Raw genomic sequence first — 22032 nt, forward strand, 5'->3', positions numbered from 1 at the left:
TTTTCCCGTCACACTCTCCTAACAATTCTGTTTTTAACGTTCAGCCGCTCATTGAACAACTAGACACAACAAACGTCAAGAAACGTCAGTCTGCTGTATACTGTGAGGCTGATTATGTAACCCTGGACAACATTAAGACCGCACACACATACCACACAAACACATTTGCTCTCTCTTGCTCAGCAGCCACAAGACAATCAGTGCTAATGCTGAGCACAGCTGCTCTTCCAATCAATTCAATGACTGCTGGAAACCCGCTATTCCAGCAAGTTTGTTTTACTTCAAAAAGCAGTGCGTGATGCCCTGTACCTGTGATCAGCTAAAACACACTAACATTTACCTGACATGTTCCTCATTAAGGGAAAACATATTTAGAAGAAACTGTGTTTTTTAAAGGATTAGAGTTTGAGTGTAATCTGGATTAAAGTGGGGCTGCCGTCAGGCCTCTTTACAAATTGCTGTATGGAGTCGTTGAAGCTCGCCCACTGGAACCAGAACAGAGTGAGCATCACTGTTCAGATGACACATGTTATACCAACACTTAAATGAAAAATACGTATTATCTTTCAGCAGTCACCAATACATTTTTAATTATTTTTTACTTTTTACAAGTGTTTTATCACAATCGCATATCTGCTATTGCTATCTCCTATACAACAAACCGATTCCATAAATTATTGATGCTGTTTTCAATCCAGTCAGCTGTCGAGTGAGCTATCAATCTTTATTCCTAAATATTTAAAAGTTGGGTTTGTGATGCAGAAACTGAAAGGTATTTCTGGGTTTTAAATCTTGTTTGCTAGCTTGGTATGCATTTGAAAAATAGGGCTCACCTTAAAAGGTGAATGTTTCTTCAGGTGCGCATCAAGCTCACATTATAGCCTACAGTTATCCCTGCACACAGTTCACACAGATACTCCTGTGGTAATGTGGACCATGTGAACTTCAGTTGCCTAACAATTGACTTAACTTGATTTTAAGAGTGTCTGACTGAGCTGGAGGACAACTTCCTAAACCGTGTTACCTTTACACCCTGAAATATAATCATGGATATCATTGATCCATTCTATTTTTACATCACCTGCATAAGGCGTAGAAAAGTTGGGATTTTGTTTAGCTGCTAGAAATCTACCGTAATTATTTTGCACGTTTACACGGCTGGCTGAAATCTCTGAAGCTCATTTCAAACCAAATAAAAACAGATTTACGACTAAATGCAAAAATGTAATTTTGAAAAAAGTTGACCTTTACATGGTTACAAGGGACTGAGTGTATCCTGCCCTAAAAGGTTGATTAACCTCAAGTGGAAGACTTGCTCCGAAAATCTACTTGGACTAGCTGTTTTTGTCTCCCTCTCATATTTCTGTGTTTATGGGAAAACACGAATGGGTGGAGGAAAGTTTACGGATAGTGTTTACAAGTCTCTTCATTCAACCAGAAGTGGGTGTAGGCCTCCATTCTCCATTTCTGGCTGAGCTCTCCAGCACAAGTATGTTCACAGAGGGAAATAAATGTGATTATAAAAGCTGATCTCTTACTTACGTGATGTAACATTTTGTCTAAAAATAAATCAGAAACATTTTGTGCCCTCTTTTGGTTAGACTCCCAGGATTTATTAGCCCGGTTTAACTTACATAAAGATTTGACTAAAACAGCTAAATTAATTTGTCAGATTTGGCCCAAAACACGAAAATCCGTTCCGGTGTTCCAGTGTTCCAGTGTGTACAGAACTGTTTCATATTTGACATTTTGACCACATTACACTACATTGTACAGGAATATCATGATGGAAAACGTCTTTCATTTTCCTGAAATATTTAGTCAAACAAAAGCTTTAAACTATAGAAACTCCAAAAATGAACATTCTAATTACTCATAGTCTTTTGAAAACTTTCAAAAAAAACTGCTGCATTTACAAGTGTGTTGTTGATTAATTTAGTACGAGTTCTTTCCTATATAACAAACTTTTCAGGCAAATTCTAAAATGAAAGAATAAAACTTAAAGGCTTAACAGGATATCAATATGAGCATGCAAATTTCTCAAATTGTAATGACAGCTTTCAGTTGAAAATTACTTGAATCCTGTAACGTAAGTTAAAATTTCACTTAGACTTGATTTGGCCATTATTTAAAGTTTCTTTAGTGTCTTTGAAAGTAAAGACTTTGTAAAAGATGCAAACAACTAAAAAGGAAGGTTGCGTTGAACTAAGGAACTAGGTGAATCCTAAAAATAAAGAAGTTTAAGAAGTCCCACCTACTGATAGGTGAGGGTGGGATAGATCCTGGGATACATACATGTTGCCAGTCAGTCAGGGCCACAAAATCCCACACTCACATTCACAAATGGGGCAATTTTGAATCTTCAATTAACCTATGAAGCCTGTTTTTTGATTGTGGGAGGAAGCCAGAGTGCCCAGAGAAAACACAAACATTAATGGGGAGAACATCCAAACTCTGCTCAGTAAGGTCCCAGGAGGGATTTAAGCCTTGCTGTGAGGCAGGAGCACAGACCACTACACGCCGGTGCAGCCACATGTTTAACTTGTTACTGAGCAAAGTGTGTGAAGAGCAACTTCTGGTAAAATAAAGACATTTGATTAACATGAATCTTTTTTTTTTTTACCAGAAAGGATTAAGTGTGAAAAAAACTAATGTTAACTCAGATATTTTAAATTAAATATGGGGTTTTCATAGTAGGCCATTGAAGTAAACCATAAAATTTTATGGATTACAAAGATGATCTTACTGTGTTGGAGGATTGTAACCATTACCAAATACACAAAAGTAAACGATAAGAACATAATCCCCTTTTCACTTCTCAGGTGAGCATTTATTTATTTACCAGTACAGTTTCTTTCCACTAGAGGTCAGTGCTGCACTGTCTTCTGAAATTAGTCAGAGGCCTCTCAAACCAGAAAATGATTAAAAAATAAAGACTGGAAGTGAAATTAAATAGTTACACAACAAATACTTCTATTTTAAACGTGTAATTTCAATATGTGGTTAACAAAACATCTGGTTTATTGATAATTTAACAAACACGCAACACACAAACTGTTGTTTTATTTTATTTTTATTTTTTTATTTTTTTTATTTTAAGGCAAAAATCTGCACTGGAATGTGACTGGAGCTGCTTTAGCTTGGTTTCACCTGTAGATGGCGGTGTGCTACTTTTAAAGACCAGCATTCACTGGACAGGACAAACTGACATAAAGATGGATGTGTGAATGGATGGACGTAAGGCTGTCTTTCCTCATTTTTGCTCTTTTTATTAAAGGCATTAAAACAGAGCAGAATGATCAGGGCAGATGTTTGTTATTGTATTTATTTTATCTATTCACATAACAACTGTTCAATATTTTGTGGCTAATCTTATCTGGGAAATAGTTCAAGATTTTTGATAAATCTCTGTTTTATTAGAACCCCAGGCTCTTTGGAACTGTCCACAGGAGTGTGGTGCTGAAGCAAACAAACAGAAAAAGCGCCCGCCTCCCTGCCTATTGCAGGACATATATTTATCCTCAACAAATTAAGTCAAAATATATTTACATTTTTGGGAGTTGTATTTAAGTTGAAAACTGTGGAAATTATTAAAATTACAAAAAGTTATAAAACAGTTTGAGTTGGCTGGATGTGGGAAAAACCTCAAGAATATTTTTTGCTTTGGTTTGACACAGATGACTGGACAGCAGTGTGCACTCGGGATTCTGTGTTTAATTAGCATAAAAGATCTGCTGGAGAGCAGCGGAACTGTGCGTCACAGCCACCGGTGAAGGTGGGAGGGGGAAGGGGGATACCTATGGGAGTCCACAAACTGCACTGTGTATTCCTCCCACGATCTATACAAAAAAATTGCCGTGCTGATGTGAACTGATGACTTAGCTTGAGGTGTTACAGGTGACTGGAGACAGCCGGGTGCGTCAGGCAGCCAAGAGCGCAGCAGTCGGACCTAAGCGGGGAGCGCGCGCTGGTGTAGCCGCTGCACTGTTATCTGTGGGCGACTCCCACCCTGTCAGAGCGCTGCCCGGGACTAGCACGTCACCTCAGTGACGGGATACAATGAAGCAACCCAGGAGGACAGGGGTGAAACAAGTCCAAGTCACCGGAGTGGAAAAGCGCATGCGGTGACGGAGAGCGCATGGGAAAAAGAAGAAGAAGAGGTAAAACAGCGGAAAGTTATTTAGACAATTAGAGGTCCTGGCGTTGGATGAGAAAATAAGTGCAAGAGAAGCAGATGAGTGCATAATCCTGCAACCAAACTGGTGGACTAAAGTCGCTTTTCAGAAGTCTGCACGTTCGGAAAAGAAAAGGAAAGTTCCATGGAGCCTGACGGGAATAGAGAAGAACAAAGTCCTAATGTGGCTCAGACTGCTGCCTCCAAACTGTCCCAGATGGGTGAAAGAACTAAAATACTGGGCAACGTCATTCAGGATCCAGAAAGGCAGAAACGAATAATTTTGGTCATAGTCTGTGTAGCACTTTTGTTAGACAATATGCTCTACATGGTTATTGTGCCAATCATACCAGATTATCTTGAGGGGCTGCAGAAAGCAGCAGATAATGCCCAACATGCAATTGTGCGGCACAGCAACTCCACCAACAGCAGCACCCCAAAAGCCCCCACAGGGAACTTCGACCTGCAAATAGGAGTCCTGTTCGCCTCCAAGGCCATCGTGCAGCTCCTGGTCAACCCGATAAGTGGCACCTTTATAGATAGGGTAGGGTATGACATTCCACTCTTCATTGGCCTCAATGTCATGTTTCTTTCCACACTGACATTCGCCTTCGCTGAAAACTACGCGACCCTGTTCCTGGCCCGCAGCATCCAGGGCCTGGGCTCTGCGTTCGCGGACACCTCAGGGATCGCCCTGATCGCGGACAGGTACACGGAGGAAACGGAGAGGAGCAAAGCGCTGGGCATCGCGCTGGCGTTCATCTCCTTTGGGAGCCTTGTGGCGCCCCCCTATGGAGGGGTCCTCTATGAATTCGCGGGGAAGCGAGTGCCCTTTCTGATTCTGGCCTGCATCTGCCTCATTGACGGGGTGCTGTGCCTGACTGTGCTCAAGCCTTTCTCCAATCAAGAGCGGGGAAACATGCCGGTGGGTACCCCCATTTACAAACTGATGATCGATCCGTACATAGCTGTGGTGGCCGGGGCTCTCATCATCTGTAACATCCCTCTCGCCTTCCTTGAGCCCACGATTGCCAACTGGATGGAGGACACGATGCAGGCAACCGAGTGGGAGATTGGCATGACGTGGTTCCCCGCGTTTTTCCCTCATGTTTTAGGTGTGTATCTCACTGTGAAGTTGGCTGCCAAACACCCCCATCTCCAGTGGTTCTATGGGGCAATGGGCATGGTCTTTATAGGGGCCAGCTCCTGCACAGTCCCAGCGTGTAAAAACTTCGGCCAGCTCATGATCCCGCTGTGCGGCGTCTGCTTTGGCATCGCCTTAGTGGACACGGCGCTCCTCCCAACGCTGGGCTTCCTCGTGGATGTAAGGCATGTGTCCGTCTATGGTAGCGTTTACGCCATTGCTGACATATCTTACTGCGTGGCCTACGCCCTGGGGCCCGTGGTTGCGGGACAGATAGTGCACAACCTCGGGTTTGTTCAGCTCAACTTGGGCATGGGGCTTGCCAACGTGCTTTACGCGCCGGCGCTCCTCCTGCTGAAGAACGTGTCCCAGATGAAGCCTTCCTTCTCCGAGAGGAACATGCTCCTGGAGGATGGCCCCACGGGGCTGTATGATACGATTAAGATGGAGCAGAGGGAGAAAAAAAGAAAGGGCTTGTGCACAACGCTGGACGAGAACGGCATTGAGACTTTTGTTCAGCGCTCCTACTCCGAGGAGGAATCCTCAGGGGGAGAGTACGCGTAAAATACCTTTAACCAGGTGTAAAAAATAAAAAATAAAGTGCCCATGTAGATGTGTGTATCATTGTCTGAGTCAATCAACTGTATAACACGATTAGGACTGTGTAGTATTACTTACAAGCCGCTTGTTGTGACAATCCCAGTGGGTTTCTGTCAAATCGAGCGGCTGAGGCTTTTGCAGGTAAGAAGCGCGTCTTCATCATGCGCATAAAACTGTGTCACTGTTTAGTAAATTGAATAATGCAGGGAGCGATGTATAAATGTACTTTGGAGTAAAGAGCGTCCGTAATGGATGCGTTCTGCAATGTGAAATATTTATTTTCTGCAGACTTAAAATATGCAAAAATCGTGTGTAAAAACTGTTTTGGGAAGAAAAAAATGTGGATTGTGCGCCTTGGTGATTCATTTATTTTTACTTTTTGAATGTGTATCTTGAATGCAATGCAAATGATCTGCATCTGTATAGACATGTATATTCATAAGCATAATTAAATACTTAATGTGAAATAACGTCCTGATTTGAGTTCTAATCATTTAAATGTTCCACTTAAAGGAGGAAAAATATCAATCTGAATAACAACATAATTTCGTATAATAAAATATTATTTATACTCTGTGTGTTCATAAAAATAAATATAATAATGGAACATAAAGCTTTGTTGATCTATGTTGTTGTTTGTATTGATAAAAAATGTGCTGTTAAGGTAATAAAATTTACTTTTTTCTTTAAAAAAAAACATCAGTTGGAGTAAAAATGCAATTATAATTATGGCCTAAATAAGATCTTTCAAAGTAATGCAGATGTTTACACGTATCTATGCCTATACATATAGAAAACCAGCACATCTGGAAGTAACACCTCTGTTACTTGACAGAAAAAACATGCTGGAACCCTGCAAAACCCAAGAAATACGTCAGTAAAACGCCTCTTGTTCCGCCTCGCAGCCTCAGTCTGAGTCTCAGATGGCGTCTGGAGAAAGTGGGCTGAGGTTGTTTGGTGTCAAATAAAATTGTCGGCGAATAGCAGGACTTTTGGGAGGAGCCCCGCCGCCAGGAGGCTGTGGTACCTTCTCAGCATCTCTCTTGAGCCAGCTGAGGGAGTTGTGCGCGTGCCTTGCAGGAGACTGAAAGATGCTTGAAACCATAAAGGGATGGATGTGTTGACAGTTTAAGAAATATTAAGATGGACCAAACTGAAGCTCTTTTTTGAACCCCAAGCAGAGAAAGGATGCTTCTATGTGGTGAGTAAAAAACTCCTTTTATTGTATCTTCTACTTTATGTGATGGAGCTTGACTGCCAACACAATCCATGTTTTATTCTTTTAGTGTTTTGTTTAAATGATGGCGTAAATCTGATCATTCTAAGTTAGACTTGTTTTGTTATAGCATCATTAAAGCACAATATTTTGCTTGTAGGCTCTGATTCTAGTCATAAACATATTAGCCAACCATCTACATCTCAACATGCCAGTTCAGGACCAAGATTCTTCCAAAGATGCAGCTGAAGAAAATGTAACTATTTTTCTATCCTCTTGTTTTTTTAAAATCATTTTTAAAATAAGAGTTTGTAGCTATGAATCGTTTAAAAATAATTGTATTTTAGAAAAAAAAACTAAATTTGATTTAATTGTGTGTTGCTAAGACTTTTTTGATTGTTTATAGGGACAGAAAAAACAAACATTTTGGATATTTTGCTAAAAAGTAACAGATGTATCTGCTGCAACACGCTCAAAAACCCAGACTTTTTTTCTGCCCATGTCATCAGGGTCTTCCAAAACTACCCCTGCCTGATCTGAAAGACACACTGGACATGTACCTCAGGTGTGTGAAGCACCTGCTCACGGAAGAGCAATTCAACAAGACTCAGAAGATAGTGAAGCAGTTTGAAGCCCCTGGAGGGGTGGGGGAGCTTCTGCAGAGCAAACTCGTGGAGAAGAGGGAGAAGACAGCAAACTGGGTGAATCCATTTTTTCTATCATTAACAAGCAGAAAAAAACGGTTGTGTGAAATTACAACTCAGATTCCAGGCGTGTTTTCTTTCCAGAATGTTTCAAAACCAATCATGTGAATACATCAGATTGATAAACCTTCATCTTCCTTTTTTATGTATTCTGTCCGAAAGGTGTATTAACTGTTTGAACATGCACCTCAGATTTAAAATATTTAATCCCTATTTCATTCTGCAGGTGTTTGACTATTGGCTGAATGACATGTACCTAAACAACAGAGTCGCTCTGCCCGTCAACTCCAGTCCTGTGATGGTCTTCCCACAGCAGAACTTCAGGGCCCCCATTGACTCCTTAAAGTAAGGTCGCAATGAACAACATAAACTATTCATGACTGAGTGCTTAGAGACCCCCTCTAATGAAAATCATGTTTTCTTTTAGTGGCACTTTTTTGAAGATGGAGATCATATACAACTGAAGCCTAAAATTGTATTTTTGAGTATTTATTTAAGTTCCAGTCAATCAGGAAATGCAGTTTGAAAAAGAGCGATGTAGATAATATGCTGGGCATATCCCAAGCTCCCTACTCTATTCTGATGCATCCACTTGCAGACAACTAGTTGCATGTAAGTCTGTATTTTCCTCGTCTGAGCTGGCATCTGGCCAAAAACTGTACCGCTGGATAGTTCTAAGCTGGCCATCTTTGTTGCAAGCCAATGTTAGGATGGGTTTGTGAGGGGCTGTAAGTTAGTGGGAGAGCTCATAGCTCTCAGAAGCAGAAAGGGGCGATGGGACTGCCTCGCACTAAAGGTCCCACCCAAAACTCAGAGTTACAGTACATTTCTAATGAACTACTGCTGCTCTGCAGAAAGTATGTCCAAGAAAACAACACAGGTTTCTGATTTTGGCTAAAAACTACATAATCATCAATAAAACACCACTGGGGATGCTTTTAAAATAGATCAAAAGATGATCGGAGTGGATGTTTAAGTAAAATATTACTGTGTTTAACACTGAAATATTAAATTATAGGGCCACATCATTCCTATCAAAAATTAGACGAGGAAGACAGAGCATGCTTTATCTGATTTTTATCCTTATCTTGACATTTTTCAAATCCATTTTAAGTGAGGATTGGATGTTTCTCATCTAAAAGCTTTTCACTGAAGTTGTTTTGGCCTCAGTAAATTTTGTGTGTTTAATTTGTTTTTCATTTAAAAACACAAACAAATCGTTGTAGGTTTGCTGCTCACTTAATCTCAGGAGTTTTGGAGTACAAAGCTCTTCTGGATGCGTAAGTTTCCACATAACACTGACTTTAAAACTTACAATTCAGTCATGCGTATGGTTTTTACTTTGATGACCAAGTTGTGTTTGAGTGCAGCCATGACTTGCCTGTGGATTGTGCCCGGGGACAGCTGGCTGGAACCCCTTTGTGCATGGAGCAGTACCACCGCCTGTTCACATCCCATCGCCTACCGGGATTGGAGAAAGACACACTGGTGGCGCTGGAGAGCAGCATGATGCCAGATCCTGAACACATGATTGTGGCTTGTAAGAACCAGGTCAGACTTGTGTAAAAACACCAACTCCCCATGCTACGTGGATAAAACTCAAATGTGGAGAGGTGCAACTGAAAAAAACACTTCAAATTATAACAATCTAAGTTTTTTTTTTTTTAGCCTTTCCAGTATGACTGAGCTTCATTCTCCATAAGGACATTTGTTTTTTTTTGGGACTCATTCAACTTGATGTTCTTCTAGGAATTTAAGAATTTAAGGTGCTTGGAAAAGTTTCAGGTTAAAATGTGAGTTCACCCCATTTAGGAAGTTCAAGCCATTTAGGGTTCTGGTTAGAGAGGAACAAGTGGACTAAAATGTGTCTTACCGGAACTTTTGCAGTTCTTTGTTCTGAACGTGGTGATCAACTTTTGTCGACTCAATGAAAGAGACCTGCTGATTCAGCTGGAGAAAATCAAGAAGATGGCTGAAAGCGGAGAAGACCGTCTCCCACCGGTGGGTCTCCTGACTTCAGACGGAAGGACCGAGTGGGCAGAAGCTCGCAGCATTCTCATGAGAGGTACATGTTTCACACACACACACACACACACACACAAAAGCTAGTGTTTTCTTCTAAAGGCAGCATCCACATCAGCGCTTCTAATTCTCCTCCTATAGAATCAATTAACAGGGACTCCCTCGACATGATAGAGCGCAGCATGTGTCTGGTCTGTCTTGATGAGGCCAGTGGTCCTGAGCTGAGTGACACCACACGCGCCATGCTGATGCTCCACGGAGGAGGAGCAGCCAAAAATGGGGGCAACCGCTGGTACGACAAACCCATGCAGGTTTGTGGAGCACAGCAAGTAAAGATGATGTCCTCCATATTTTCCACATATTTTAAAGCGAGTATTGAGTTTGAAACGGTGGTGATTATTGGAAGGAAAGTAAGGATTCATTTGTTAAATTTAACAGTTTAGAAAAAAAATTCATGCCTTTCTGCCGCTTTTTCTTAATTTATGGATAAAATTACACAGTTAAGCATATTCCTATTAGTCTGAGGCAAAAAAAAATTTTTTTAAATCAAAGTAGGAGTCATTCAAAAACAGAATCAAAAAGGTTTTTTTTGCTTTCATACTAAAAAATTCTGCTTTTTTAGGCTTTCATCCTTCATAATAACAAAAAAAAACTATCCATAATACACAGCACTATTGGAATAAAACCTAACTTAAAAGTTCAGGTCACTGTCAGTTTGTTGTAGGAGAAGATGGCTGCTGTGGAGTCGTGTGTGAACACTCGCCTTTTGAAGGGATCGTCCTTGTGCAGTGTACTGAGTACCTCCTCAAATACATGTAAGGCACATCGGACACGGCCTGTTTGTTGACACGTTTTAGATGTCGATTGCAGATTTGGTATTCCCCCCAGGATTGGGAGCCCGTCAAAGCTGGTCAGGGCTGCGAGCGTGAGTAAGCTCCCTGCTCCACGCAAGCTTCACTGGAAATGTTCTCCAGAGATCCAGAAACGCATCAGCTCTTCTGCTGACAAACTCCAGAGGTCTGTGTCCACTTAAAATCAGTCCACACACACACACATAGCTAAAGAGCTTCTGTCAAAGTTTGTTGTTTTGATCAGGCTGGTGAAGAATCTGGACATGAATGTCCATAAATTCTGTGACTATGGGAAAGAGTTCATCAAGAAACAGAAGATGAGCCCAGATGCCTTCATCCAGGTTGCCTTGCAGTTGGCGTACTACCGGTGAGAAAAGGGAAAAACGTTTTATTATGGGAATAAGGCACAAACCCATGCTTAAAAGCTTCTCCCAGGTGTCATGGCAGGATGGTGTCGACCTACGAGAGCGCATCTACTCGCCGTTTTCAGAAGGGCAGAGTCGACAACATCCGCTCAGCCACACCTGAGGCTTTGGCTTTCATCAGAGCAATGACTGATGGGAAACTCAACTCAAGCGTAAGATGCTTTAGTGTTGATGCAGCACTTGTCTTGTCATTGTTAAATGACTCCAGTTAAAGAATCAATCTGGACGATGCTGAGACAGAACGCTAAATTAATCTTCAGTTTGTGGTGATGAAGTCAACCATTAATTACTAAGCTTACTGTAAATGAAATAATTGAACTATTCAAACCCGACTGTCCATCTACAGCTTTTGCAGAACATAGAGAAGATGAGGATGCTGCGAGAGGCTATAACTGCACAGACAAATTATACTGTTCTGGTAACTGTCACCTGTTTCAGCATTTCCAATCTGAAAGTTTTGTTATCGTAAAGTATAAAAATGGCAAAATTGCGTTTTTGCAGGCAATATCAGGGATGGCAATAGACAATCATCTGCTAGGTCTTCGAGAGATTGCACAAGAAATGAAGATGGAGAAGCCAGAAATCTTCAAAGATGCAGCTTACCTCATCAGTAACCACTTTCTTCTCTCAACAAGTCAGGTAGTGTTGACACACTCCACACTACCTAGAAACATGAACTGATCAATTCAATAAAGTAATGTTTGTGGTATTCTATTTACATAAATAATAATACAACATGTCAGAATAGGTGCATTTAAATTTTAGTAATCTTCTTTGAAATGCAAGTTTAAATGAAGTACTTGAAATAATATTTTCACATTTATGAATTTAGGTATAAAATAGGCTGTGTTCAACACTTCAGTCATAATTCATCTGGTTCTTCTGTCTCTTTAAAATGTTAAACAATAGAAACAGACTAAATTGTATGCACACAGCTTTATTTTTCTTTCAGCTGTGACAAAAGGATTTAAGTGCTTGAACTGTTTCTGATGCACACTCTTACCTCAGGTCCCCACCACCGTGGAGATGTTTTGCTGCTATGGACCTGTTGTCCAAAATGGATACGGTGTCTGCTACAACCCCCAGTCAGACCACATCATCTTTTCAGTGTCCAGCTTCCATGAGAGCCCGGAGACATGCTCAGCAGAATTTGTGAAGCACTTGCTGCAGGGACTGCAGGATATGATGGATCTGTGCAATGAATGCAGCACTGACCCAAATACAGCTGAGCGAAGGAAAGGTCCGACACTGGAGCCTCACTCACAGGCAAGCCAGCTGGAGAAGACACTGCAAAGGGAATCGGACCCAACCAAGGGGAAGAGTCCGGCCCAGACAAATGTACAAATCCAAAGCCAGAGTTCAGCAAAGGTAAAGAAAAATAACGAAAAGAAATAAGAAGCTTTCAGTCGTGCTGTTGGTGGCTTGTGTTCAAATGAGTGCTTTTGTGCTTCAGTATTCCTCAAAAGTAAATACAGACTGTGACTTTTAATGTTTTGGAGGTGTACTATAGTATAATAATCTAACTATTTTAAACAACAAATGGCTTTTATTTTTCTTTAAGATAAATATGTGTCTGTCACAAAAAAATCCAGTGCAACAGAGGATAAAACCCCTGTCAACAATAAGATTAAAGCTATTGAGAATTATTTTATGATGATGAGCCAAAGAAAAAAGTTTATTTATAAACCAGAGACAGTATAAATATGTGGTATGAATGTGCAATTTGCATGCTGCTACTTAATGGTTTTCTGAGGACTATAAAGCTTCTATTTGGAAAGTTGTCCTACTATCTTTCCAAAAATGATTAATGTATTCCTGAATCCTAAAATTCCTTTAAAAATATCTTTAAAACTGTCTTCATAGATGTTTATTTTGTGTCGTATTAAACTTTTTAGGATGTACAATGTGGATGTGTTTGCATTAATCTATATGAAATTCGGTTGTGGTTGACTGCATATTATCTAACAATGATTAAGTCAATGCAGCAAGATGTAACACTGGAGGGAATATGTATATTTGATCTAAAAATCAAAAGAGATTGTGTACTAAATATGAAATTGTTAAAAATATATAAATGAAATTTTAAGCAAAAAAAATAAAAGATAGCAACCGATTATGAAATGGTTGCTCAACTTTTTTTTATTTTTTATGTAACATGTTGTGTGTTTTGTTGTCTAAAAAAAAGCTTGAAATGCAGGCAAAGAGAAAATAAGTGTTATCAAGCACGAAAACAGCATTTGATGGAGTCTTATGTGTGCAGACGAGTTGTCAAAATAAAAAAGTGGAACTAATTAAAAAATGTCCTGCTCAATAATAAATCAATAGATATTTACAGAATCCCAAAAAAGAAATCAAGAAATGCATTTATTTTGATCTGAAGATGCCAGTCTACAGACACATTGCTGTAGTTGAGTTGACTAAAGGACACATGAATTAACACTTTTGGTGCAGACTCATAATGTATTTCGTTTTAGTTATTTGCTCAGTAAGTCTTTTTCTATTTAAACTGCTCCTTTATTGTCAGTTTTTGAGGTTTCCTTTGCTCAAAACCTCCACATGTTCAGTTTAAATGGTTTGCAGTTTGTCTCTGTCATTCTCTTGCTGCTTTATTTCACACATATAATAAAGTTTAATTTTGATATTGATGATAAATGTTACTTCTTTTTCTTCTTGTACATAAATTATTATATGAGAGTCAGTGTTTGTTGAAATGTTTTAGGTACAAATACTAATTTTCCCTCAAGCGACGACTTCAAAGAATTCCTGCAAATACATGGGTGATAATTTGCAAGTGAAAGACTGGACTTTCCTGCAGGATCATGCCAGATGATGACGCGGAAGCTCAAAGTCAGCAAGGACACTGCCTTCAAATGCACATAAAACATGAAGCTCCTGGAGGTCAGTGAATTAGCTCATCTATGACTCAGACAGAGTTAAGTCATCATGATGTCCTCCAGCAGGTAAACCTCAAAGTGGTCCCATGTTTTAGGGTGAAGATGCAAAAGAACATTTTGATCTAGGAAGCTGAATCCTGCTGTGGAAAGTGCTTTCCTGAATTAAAAATATTCCACTTGTTGTTGTTTTTTAAACAGCCAATAAACGACTGCAGATGCTTTAGTGATTTCTATTTCTGTTAACAAATCAATGTTGGCGCTTCGACAACTGAGCAGTAACTTTCAAACTGAACAGATTTGTTCTTCAGAAAACAGGGATTTTTTTACCACTTTGAGGAAAATATACATCTGATAAATGAGTAAACCAAAAAAAAATTTGAATTTTTTTTTACAATAGAAAAATGCTAAAAAATTCCAAACTTGTCCAGTTTGACTGCTTCTGGTATTAGTCTAATCAAATCAAATAAAAAGCTTGAACTAAATGTTCATCTTCTTGGCAGAAAAGCTTCAATCCTGCAATTTAAAACAGTTGCAGTGAGAAACAGTGAAAACTTTGGTTCATGTTTTTTAGTGGATTAAGAAACCGGAGCTCCCTGCTTTTCACATCAACAGATAAAAAAGCTGTCACAATTATGTGTTCTTATGTTTCAGACAAACACATCATGTGGCTACATCCTTCTTGTGTAAAAGCTTTCATAATAGATGTCATGTTGTTTTTTTCTTTTCAGAATTTTCAAATACATGTCAGATGTCGTCAAGTAGTTCCAAACTCTAAAAGCTTCCAACAAATGACTTAGACACAAATCAATTAAGATTTTATATGAAAAAGTTTGTTTTTCCTTTTTGCTTGACCTAAAAACCTTTAGTTTTGTTTAGTTTTTCAGTTATTCAGCAGGTTATTTTGTAATCCTAATGAAAGCTAGTCAATCACATAAAGAATTTAAAGACACTTCCTCTTTGCTTCTTAATGAAACGGCAGACGACACAGACTAACATGCTATATGTAACATTTTACTATATATTTTTGCAAATAAATGTCATTCAAAATGTATCCTTTTGGGGGAAAATGCCAGAACACATTAAACTGTGTTATTGTGTTAATTAATGTCCATATTATACATGAAACTTTTTGGTCACACAATGTGTAAGATTGTGTTTGTTTTATTGTGGTTAAACCTCCCTGCTGTAAACGGTACAGTGCAAAGTCCTTTGGGGCTTCTCTAAGCACAGAGCTATCAATATCAATTCTCGTAATGCCAGGGGGTTTAAAGGCGTCAACGACTGTGGTTTTCAAAGCATCATTGCTGTTTTTGTGCATCTGAGGGTCCACAGAAGAGCCTTATATCCTAAATATAAAGCATAGTTGTACGTCTCTATGCCAGCTGGCTCATGTCTTCCAGTGAAGCCAAGTGTGACCATAAATACAAAATCCACCACAACAGCACGAAAGCCAAAGTAAATGCAGACACTAAAATTACTGGTGTGTTGAAATGGATTTCAAGCTATTTTCTTTTGATTGTCAGTCATTATGTAAGTTTTATGCACACCATCAAGCTAACAGCTTTTTTGCAGGATCCTAAATTTTTTCATTAAGCATATATGAAAGTATTCCCGATAAACTCAAGCCTCAGCTTCCTTCTATAGCAGGAGCTTGAGTGACCAGTCAAGTCATCTTGCAATGCACATTAGGAGTAATTCCCCTCAGAGTCATTCAGCGTCCATGAACCTCATCAACTCATTTAAGTGGATGACTTTGCTCTCCATCAATGGAGCAGCTGCTGGGACCTGCCCCACATACTTGAAGCAAGCAATCAAATTCAATCAAACCCTTTTGCAGCACAATTAATACATCTAATGAAGAAAATGCAAAATAAAATAATGATATAATAACAATAATAGCAATAATGATAATAATAAAGCAAAAATAATATTAAAGCAACAAAATAGCATTTCTAATTGTGGATGCTGATGGCTTAAAGTGTTTATTGTGGATGACAAAGTATTCAAGAGCAACAACAGAAATATAAATGGCTAAAAAACGTTACTTTTGACATTCAAGTCACTTCATGAGTTAAAAAGTTGCTGAAACGTTGTTACGAGATCAACATGCTAAAAGTTGGATAATAAGTTAAAAACAGATTATACTGGGGGAAAAAAAAAAAAAAAAAAAAAAAAAAGATTATACTTATAACAAAAGCTGCCAAAAATGTGCTGAATTATTACAGAACTTTAAAGAATCTTTCTAAATGCAAGCATGCCGAAAATAATGAGCAGAAATCTGAAAGAGCTGAGCATTTTAATTTAAAAGTTCCAGGTGTTTCAGCAGAGATATTGGACTAAAAGTAATAAACTGTTAATCAAAAACAATATATGCAAAAAAGGGAAAAATGCTTTGGAGTGAGAAACACCAGATTGATCCTGTCATCCTGTCATTACTGCCAAAACAAAAACCCCACATAACTCCAGAGAAAAAAGTTTTTCTTTCCAGAATTGTTATCTTTATTTCACGCTAATTTGTTGGCTCCTTACAGAGAGCCTCATAAGCACTGGGACAGCAAGAAATTTCTTCAACAAACAAATAAATAAAACACTTCGTGCTCAGTCGACCTTATTCCCTTTTGGCCCCATCACTAATTTGCTCGGGAAGTAATTTTCTCATGCTTAGCAAAGCATTGCATTTATGTGCAACAGGGGATCAGTTAGGTCTGGTGGGGAACTGTGAGAGACTGAAATAGAGCTGTGTTTACACAAGGAAGAGCCAAAATAGTTCAGATCCTAAAACTTTATCTCTAAATATCAGCTCTTTATTCTTTTACGTATAAAAACCGGAATCAATTTGATTTTAAGCGTTGAATCTCAACTTTCAGAACAGTTTGTCCAATATAGTGAAGCATTGTTTTTAGTTTTCTCTAAGTAATAAGAAAAATATTTTTCAACTTTGAGGCTTTGCAGTTGTCATTGATACAGCAAAAGGAGCTTATACAGATAAAATCTTAAATACAAAGACTTATATATAAAAGCAAGTGTTACATAACAAAGAAAAAATATGTTGCAATAAAAATTGACTTTATCTATTTTCTAGAAAGGCAACAGAATCTGACGTTAGAGAATGGGACAGCAGATATGGAACAGATGACCACAACTAGCCAGAAATGTTCTTGACTGCACATATTCAAATGTTTTGGTTGTCCTTGTTCTGCCTGGAACATTTCTTCTCTCATATCTGCCAATAAACTTAATGCATTTGTGCACTGTATCTCACTCTGGCACCCACTAATAGTTTGATCAATAGCCCATTTATGGATGAATCCAGTAAGCTTATGCTGATGCAGCCCAGTGTGGTTCCTTCCTTGAATGATCTCACACAAGCGCTGACCCTCAGAGACATAAACTACTGCTGAACACTTACCGTAATTAAGTAGCTTTTTAGCTCTAGATAAATGGGCAAATGTCATTTAAGCTACGAGTTAAGGGCTCATGACCAGCGTAGATGATGTATGAAGATACAGCTGGATGTTAGCTGTGTTGCACTGTGAAACTGCCTCACGACAGACTGCATTAACCCGAAAAATGATTGAAGACCAATTAATTCATAATGTAAATTGTACATTTGGACCAACAAGAATCTGATCTGGATTGTCTCTGCTCATTTGCAAGAACTGTGTTTGGGTGGAAAAGACATTTCATTACAAAATGAAAGTGGTGGTACATTAAACCAAGTATTCCAACTCGTGTGTCCCAAGTTCAAAATACTGAGGTCCCTGTTTTTTTCAGCCTCATACTCACCATTTCTTCCATCCCACAAGGCAGTAGTGACGCTACAGTACGTTCACATCACCCTCTACAACCGCATTCAAGCGACCACTTCCAAGGAAAAGTCTGTGTAAACGCGCATAAATGTGCATTTCAAACTTCTGCGTTCAAAACTCTCAAGTTTCTACGACTGTTTTTGGGCTCACAAATATGTGGCCATTGAATGCACAATGAAAGTTAAGCCAGGTTGAACTTGGCCCAATCAGGGACTCTGGGATTTAGTTGTGACATACGCATGGCGTCTATTTTAATTCACAGAAGTGACAACTGTTTGAAAACTGATCATGGAGGAGAAATTATTAATTGTGGTTTGCGCCCAGCCGGAATTATGACACCAAGTCTTTCATATATCAGAAAAGAGCTATAAAAGAAATGCTTGGGGCACAATTTGCACCGCTTTGACCTTTTGCACCAAGCCCCTTCCAACTGTAGATAGTGGACATCCACTACTGTCAGGTAGCGACAGCTCATGACCCTGCACTACGTGCATTTAAAAACAGTGCAAATCTTGCTCCAGGCTTTTTCTTTCCCAGTTCGATTTTTGATATATAAAAGACTTGGTGTCGTATAATTTCGTCCGGCACAAAATGCAATTCTAAATATCTCCTCCATGATCAAACGGTTTTCAAAGAGTTGGCGCTAAAGGGAAGGCATCCATACATCACCACAACGTCTGAGTCTCTCTTTGGTCAACACTGGTTTAGCCTTCAACCTGCGTTCAGTGGCTGCACATTAATTAGGTGGAGCCTGGAAACGCTCTTAAAATGTGCATAGCTACGCACGAACGCGAGAGTTTTGAATGCAAGCTTGAAATGCGCATTTTCACAGACTTTTCATTGGAAGTGGCCACTTGTACGCATATTGCCAAATAGTTTTAAGAGGTGAATTGCGGACACTAAGCTCTTTTGTAAATTTGCAAAAACGTTATGTGGAATACTTATTTTACACAGCAGAGGACAAATTTGATTTTCACTGAAACTACAGTACAACTGCTGGTTCAGTTGTACTGCTGGTTCAAACATACTTTGAACAAAATTACAAATAAAGAAATACAAGTTATTGCCAGAACATACACCAGTATATTTATTAAGAAATTATTTTAACACGTTTTCTAGATTTTGCTAAGTCAAGTATGATATTTGAGCTGACATTTTATCAGAGGAGGTTGGACCAAAAGAATTAATAACTTTGAAAAAGAACTGTTTTTTTGAGGTTTCTAAACCCATTCACTGAGGCTCCACTTACTGCAGCAAATGAAAGCATAACATGAATAGTTTTCTCCTCGCTTCTGATTTTCAGGCACTATGAAGCTCAACGAGAACTGATGGGAGCACGGACCGAGGGGTAATAAGCTCTGCTAGTCCTCTCACTCCCAAGAGGGAATGTAGCCTCAGAACCAAATCTGATCAGACAATGACTTCAAATTATTTTAAAAAATCACTTTAATGACATTTATAGACTTGTCAAATTCACACGTACAAGTTGGTCAAAAAAGGGATGCAAGAAAACATTACTCTGAATTTGACAACACAGTTTTTCTTGTAGAAATTCTTAACAAAATCTACAGTTTAATTACTACAACTTTATGTTTCAAAATCCAGAGAAAGCAAAAAAATGTGATGAAATTTTTTCCCTTTTCTTCCTGGGTTACTGTAAAGCAGCATTCCTATAACACACTTTCTCTGCCCGGGGGCCCCATTAGTCATGGTAAGAGGTGCACGGAGCAGCACGTGCATCCCCACCCAAACACGAAGACTGAATCCATTAGTCCATGCCGTTACGTAAATCGCAGAAAGGCAAGCAGATCCACCCAAGTGTAACATGCCAATATGCTCGATTCTTTAAAAACTATGAAGGGAAGTGGAGTGATGGGGGATGACGAAAATGAAGGTATGGAAAGATGGGGGAAAAAATACAGGAAAACAATAAGTTCATCATGAAAAGAAATAAAGAAAATAAACAAATAGACAGGTGACACTGGTATCTTTTTCAGCAGGGTAAATCACCCTGACGAAGAGGACAGCGAAAGGGGAGAGGGACTTGTCAGTGGTAAATGTGATGCGGGAGAAAAAGCCTTGTAGCCTCTGGTTAGTTAGTGTGATGTATGTCGCTGTGAGCTCTGGGGGTAGGTTGTTGTCAGTGAAGATGGGCTGATGGAGAAATGATAGGGGACAGAGCAGACAGCCACAGCAAAAGAGGGGCTGGTTTCATTCACGTGTCACTCGTTCCCTCTATACCATGACAACACCATGTGGGCTTCACAGCTCCCCAGAGAAGCTGCTGACGTCTTCTGTCTGTCAGACTACACAAACCCTGTTACTTCATCCTTTGTCTTTGAGACACTCTTCACTTCAGTCACATTTATAGACAGCTTACTGATCGATATCTACATGTTCTCAAAAAAAAACAAAAAAAAACAAGACATAATTAGAAAAGAATTCTACCAAAGACATGTATTGCTAAACATGATTGTGCTGTCTAATTGACACATGAATTGCAATTCATTCAAATGAATGGGAAGGTGTGTCCAAACTTTTGGTCTGTACTGTACATTTAACACACAAAAAAGTAGGTCAATTTATTCAGCGGCTTTCAGCTACTACTCTTGTTCACATTATTTTCTAACCTATTGCATGTCAAAAGACATTTACATACGTTTCTTCTTGGTAATCAACTTTTTTTGTTCATAGATATTATGACATCACTGGAATCTTTTTGGAATTTTTGTCCAACTTGTTTAAAGATCTAATAAACAAGTCCAAAAAATTGAAAATAAACGATGAAATTGAAAATAAAAACTGTATTTGCTTTCACAGACAGATGATATCAATTAGGAGAATAAAAATTATATTTGAGTAAGGCTGCACAATATGACTAAAATTCGTGGTTTGCAATATTAATGATCAATATTGCAGTGACCTTGCAAGGGATGAACAAACAGCAAAACAACTAAATACATAATTTCCATTTCATTGCAACAGTTTGATTTAAATAAGAGTCAACATAACTTAAATTACACTCCAAATGACCCTCGTCTACGTAGGAGGCGAACATCCAACATAAAAGAGCTCCATCTGATTGGTCAACAATGTGAAGGCGCCCATCTTCTGCTTAAATTGATATATTTGATTCGTTGAATACTTCAAGCTCCCATAAGATTGTTTTAGCACATTTAAGATGACCATTTCTTGCCATCTTTTGCAATAGGCGTATTGCACAGCTTAATATCGCGATAACGATATATTTGAAATTTTCATAGTGCAGGCCTAGACTTGAGGCTTCCTTGTTATTCACTAGGTAGGCAGGACTGTGGGGTTTAAACCAAACAAGTTATCTGCTTTTGTACCCCAGGTGAGTAAAAATGGCATTTTGTCCCAACTTTGTCAATGGTTTCATAACAAAGGGCCTTAAAATCAAAAATTTGAATGAGATCTTCTTTTGCAAAGTTGGCTGATTTCCTGAGTTTATTGACCATTTATATTGTTGGGGCTGCACGGTGGCGCAGTGGTTAGCGCTCTTGCCTCACAGCAAGAAGGCCCCGGTTCAAGTCCCGGCTGGGGGACATGATAAACTACATCAACGGGGGACCTTTCTGTGTGGAGTTTGCATGTTCTCCCCGTGCATGCGTGGGTTTTCTCCGGGATCTCCGGCTTCCTCCCACCATCCAAAAACATGCTTCATAGGTTAATTGGCAACTCTAAATTGTCCATAGGTGTGAGTGTGAGTGTGAGAGTGAATGGATGTGTGATTGAAGACATTCTACCCTGCGACAGACTGGCGACCAGTCCAGGGTATCCCTTGCCTACGCCCAAGTGGCCGGGATAGGCTCCGGCAACCCCGTGACCCCGAAAGGGAATTAACGGTCAAGAAGATGAATGAATGATGAATTATATTGTTATGATATAAAAAGACACATTTTAGGATTGTGTAAGACAGAAGATACTTGGTATGAATTAACTCTGCACTTCTCAAAGATATAGACTGTTTTGATATGAGGCATTACCAAAATAAGGCCTAATGTTGAATAGAGCTGTCCAGCCTTATAGTTTTGAGCCAGATAGCAGCTCAGAGGAGGAAAACAAGGACGTTCATGGATCTATTAGTCTACTAGTGGATGCATCAGAATTAAGCAGAGCAGGGAGCTTATGGCCAGCTGATTGTAGCTTCAATGTTAAACTAAAAGCTTTTT

At 39.2% G+C, this 22032-nt stretch overlaps 2 protein-coding genes across 3 annotated transcripts; both read left to right on the plus strand.

Annotated features, from left to right (window-relative positions):
- The first annotated feature begins 3431 nt into the window (after positions 1-3431).
- Positions 3432-6390, plus strand: LOC101157241 (probable vesicular acetylcholine transporter-A). Its single transcript, XM_004077119.4, has one exon. It carries the CDS (start codon positions 4320-4322, stop codon positions 5880-5882), a length of 1563 nt encoding a protein of 520 aa, XP_004077167.1. The 5' UTR covers positions 3432-4319; the 3' UTR covers positions 5883-6390.
- Positions 6391-6861: 471 nt separating this feature from the next.
- On the plus strand, positions 6862-14253 carry LOC101156191 (choline O-acetyltransferase). 2 transcript variants are annotated; one of them, XM_011484435.3, is made up of 15 exons: positions 6862-7119; positions 7295-7390; positions 7644-7835; positions 8065-8183; positions 9065-9118; positions 9209-9389; positions 9726-9903; positions 10002-10171; positions 10575-10675; positions 10749-10877; positions 10956-11078; positions 11147-11288; positions 11483-11554; positions 11638-11775; positions 12145-14253. In XM_011484435.3, exons 2-15 carry the CDS (start codon positions 7343-7345, stop codon positions 12529-12531), a joined length of 2034 nt encoding a protein of 677 aa, XP_011482737.1. In that variant the 5' UTR covers positions 6862-7119; positions 7295-7342; the 3' UTR covers positions 12532-14253. The 2 variants fall into 2 exon arrangements, with proteins under 2 accessions (XP_011482737.1, XP_020565221.1); XM_020709562.2 differs by having other exon boundaries at positions 11492-11554.
- The last annotated feature ends 7779 nt before the right edge of the window (positions 14254-22032 follow it).

Source organism: Oryzias latipes, chromosome 15, assembly GCF_002234675.1.
Source record: "Oryzias latipes chromosome 15, ASM223467v1".
Classification (NCBI taxonomy): Eukaryota; Metazoa; Chordata; class Actinopteri; order Beloniformes; family Adrianichthyidae; genus Oryzias; species Oryzias latipes.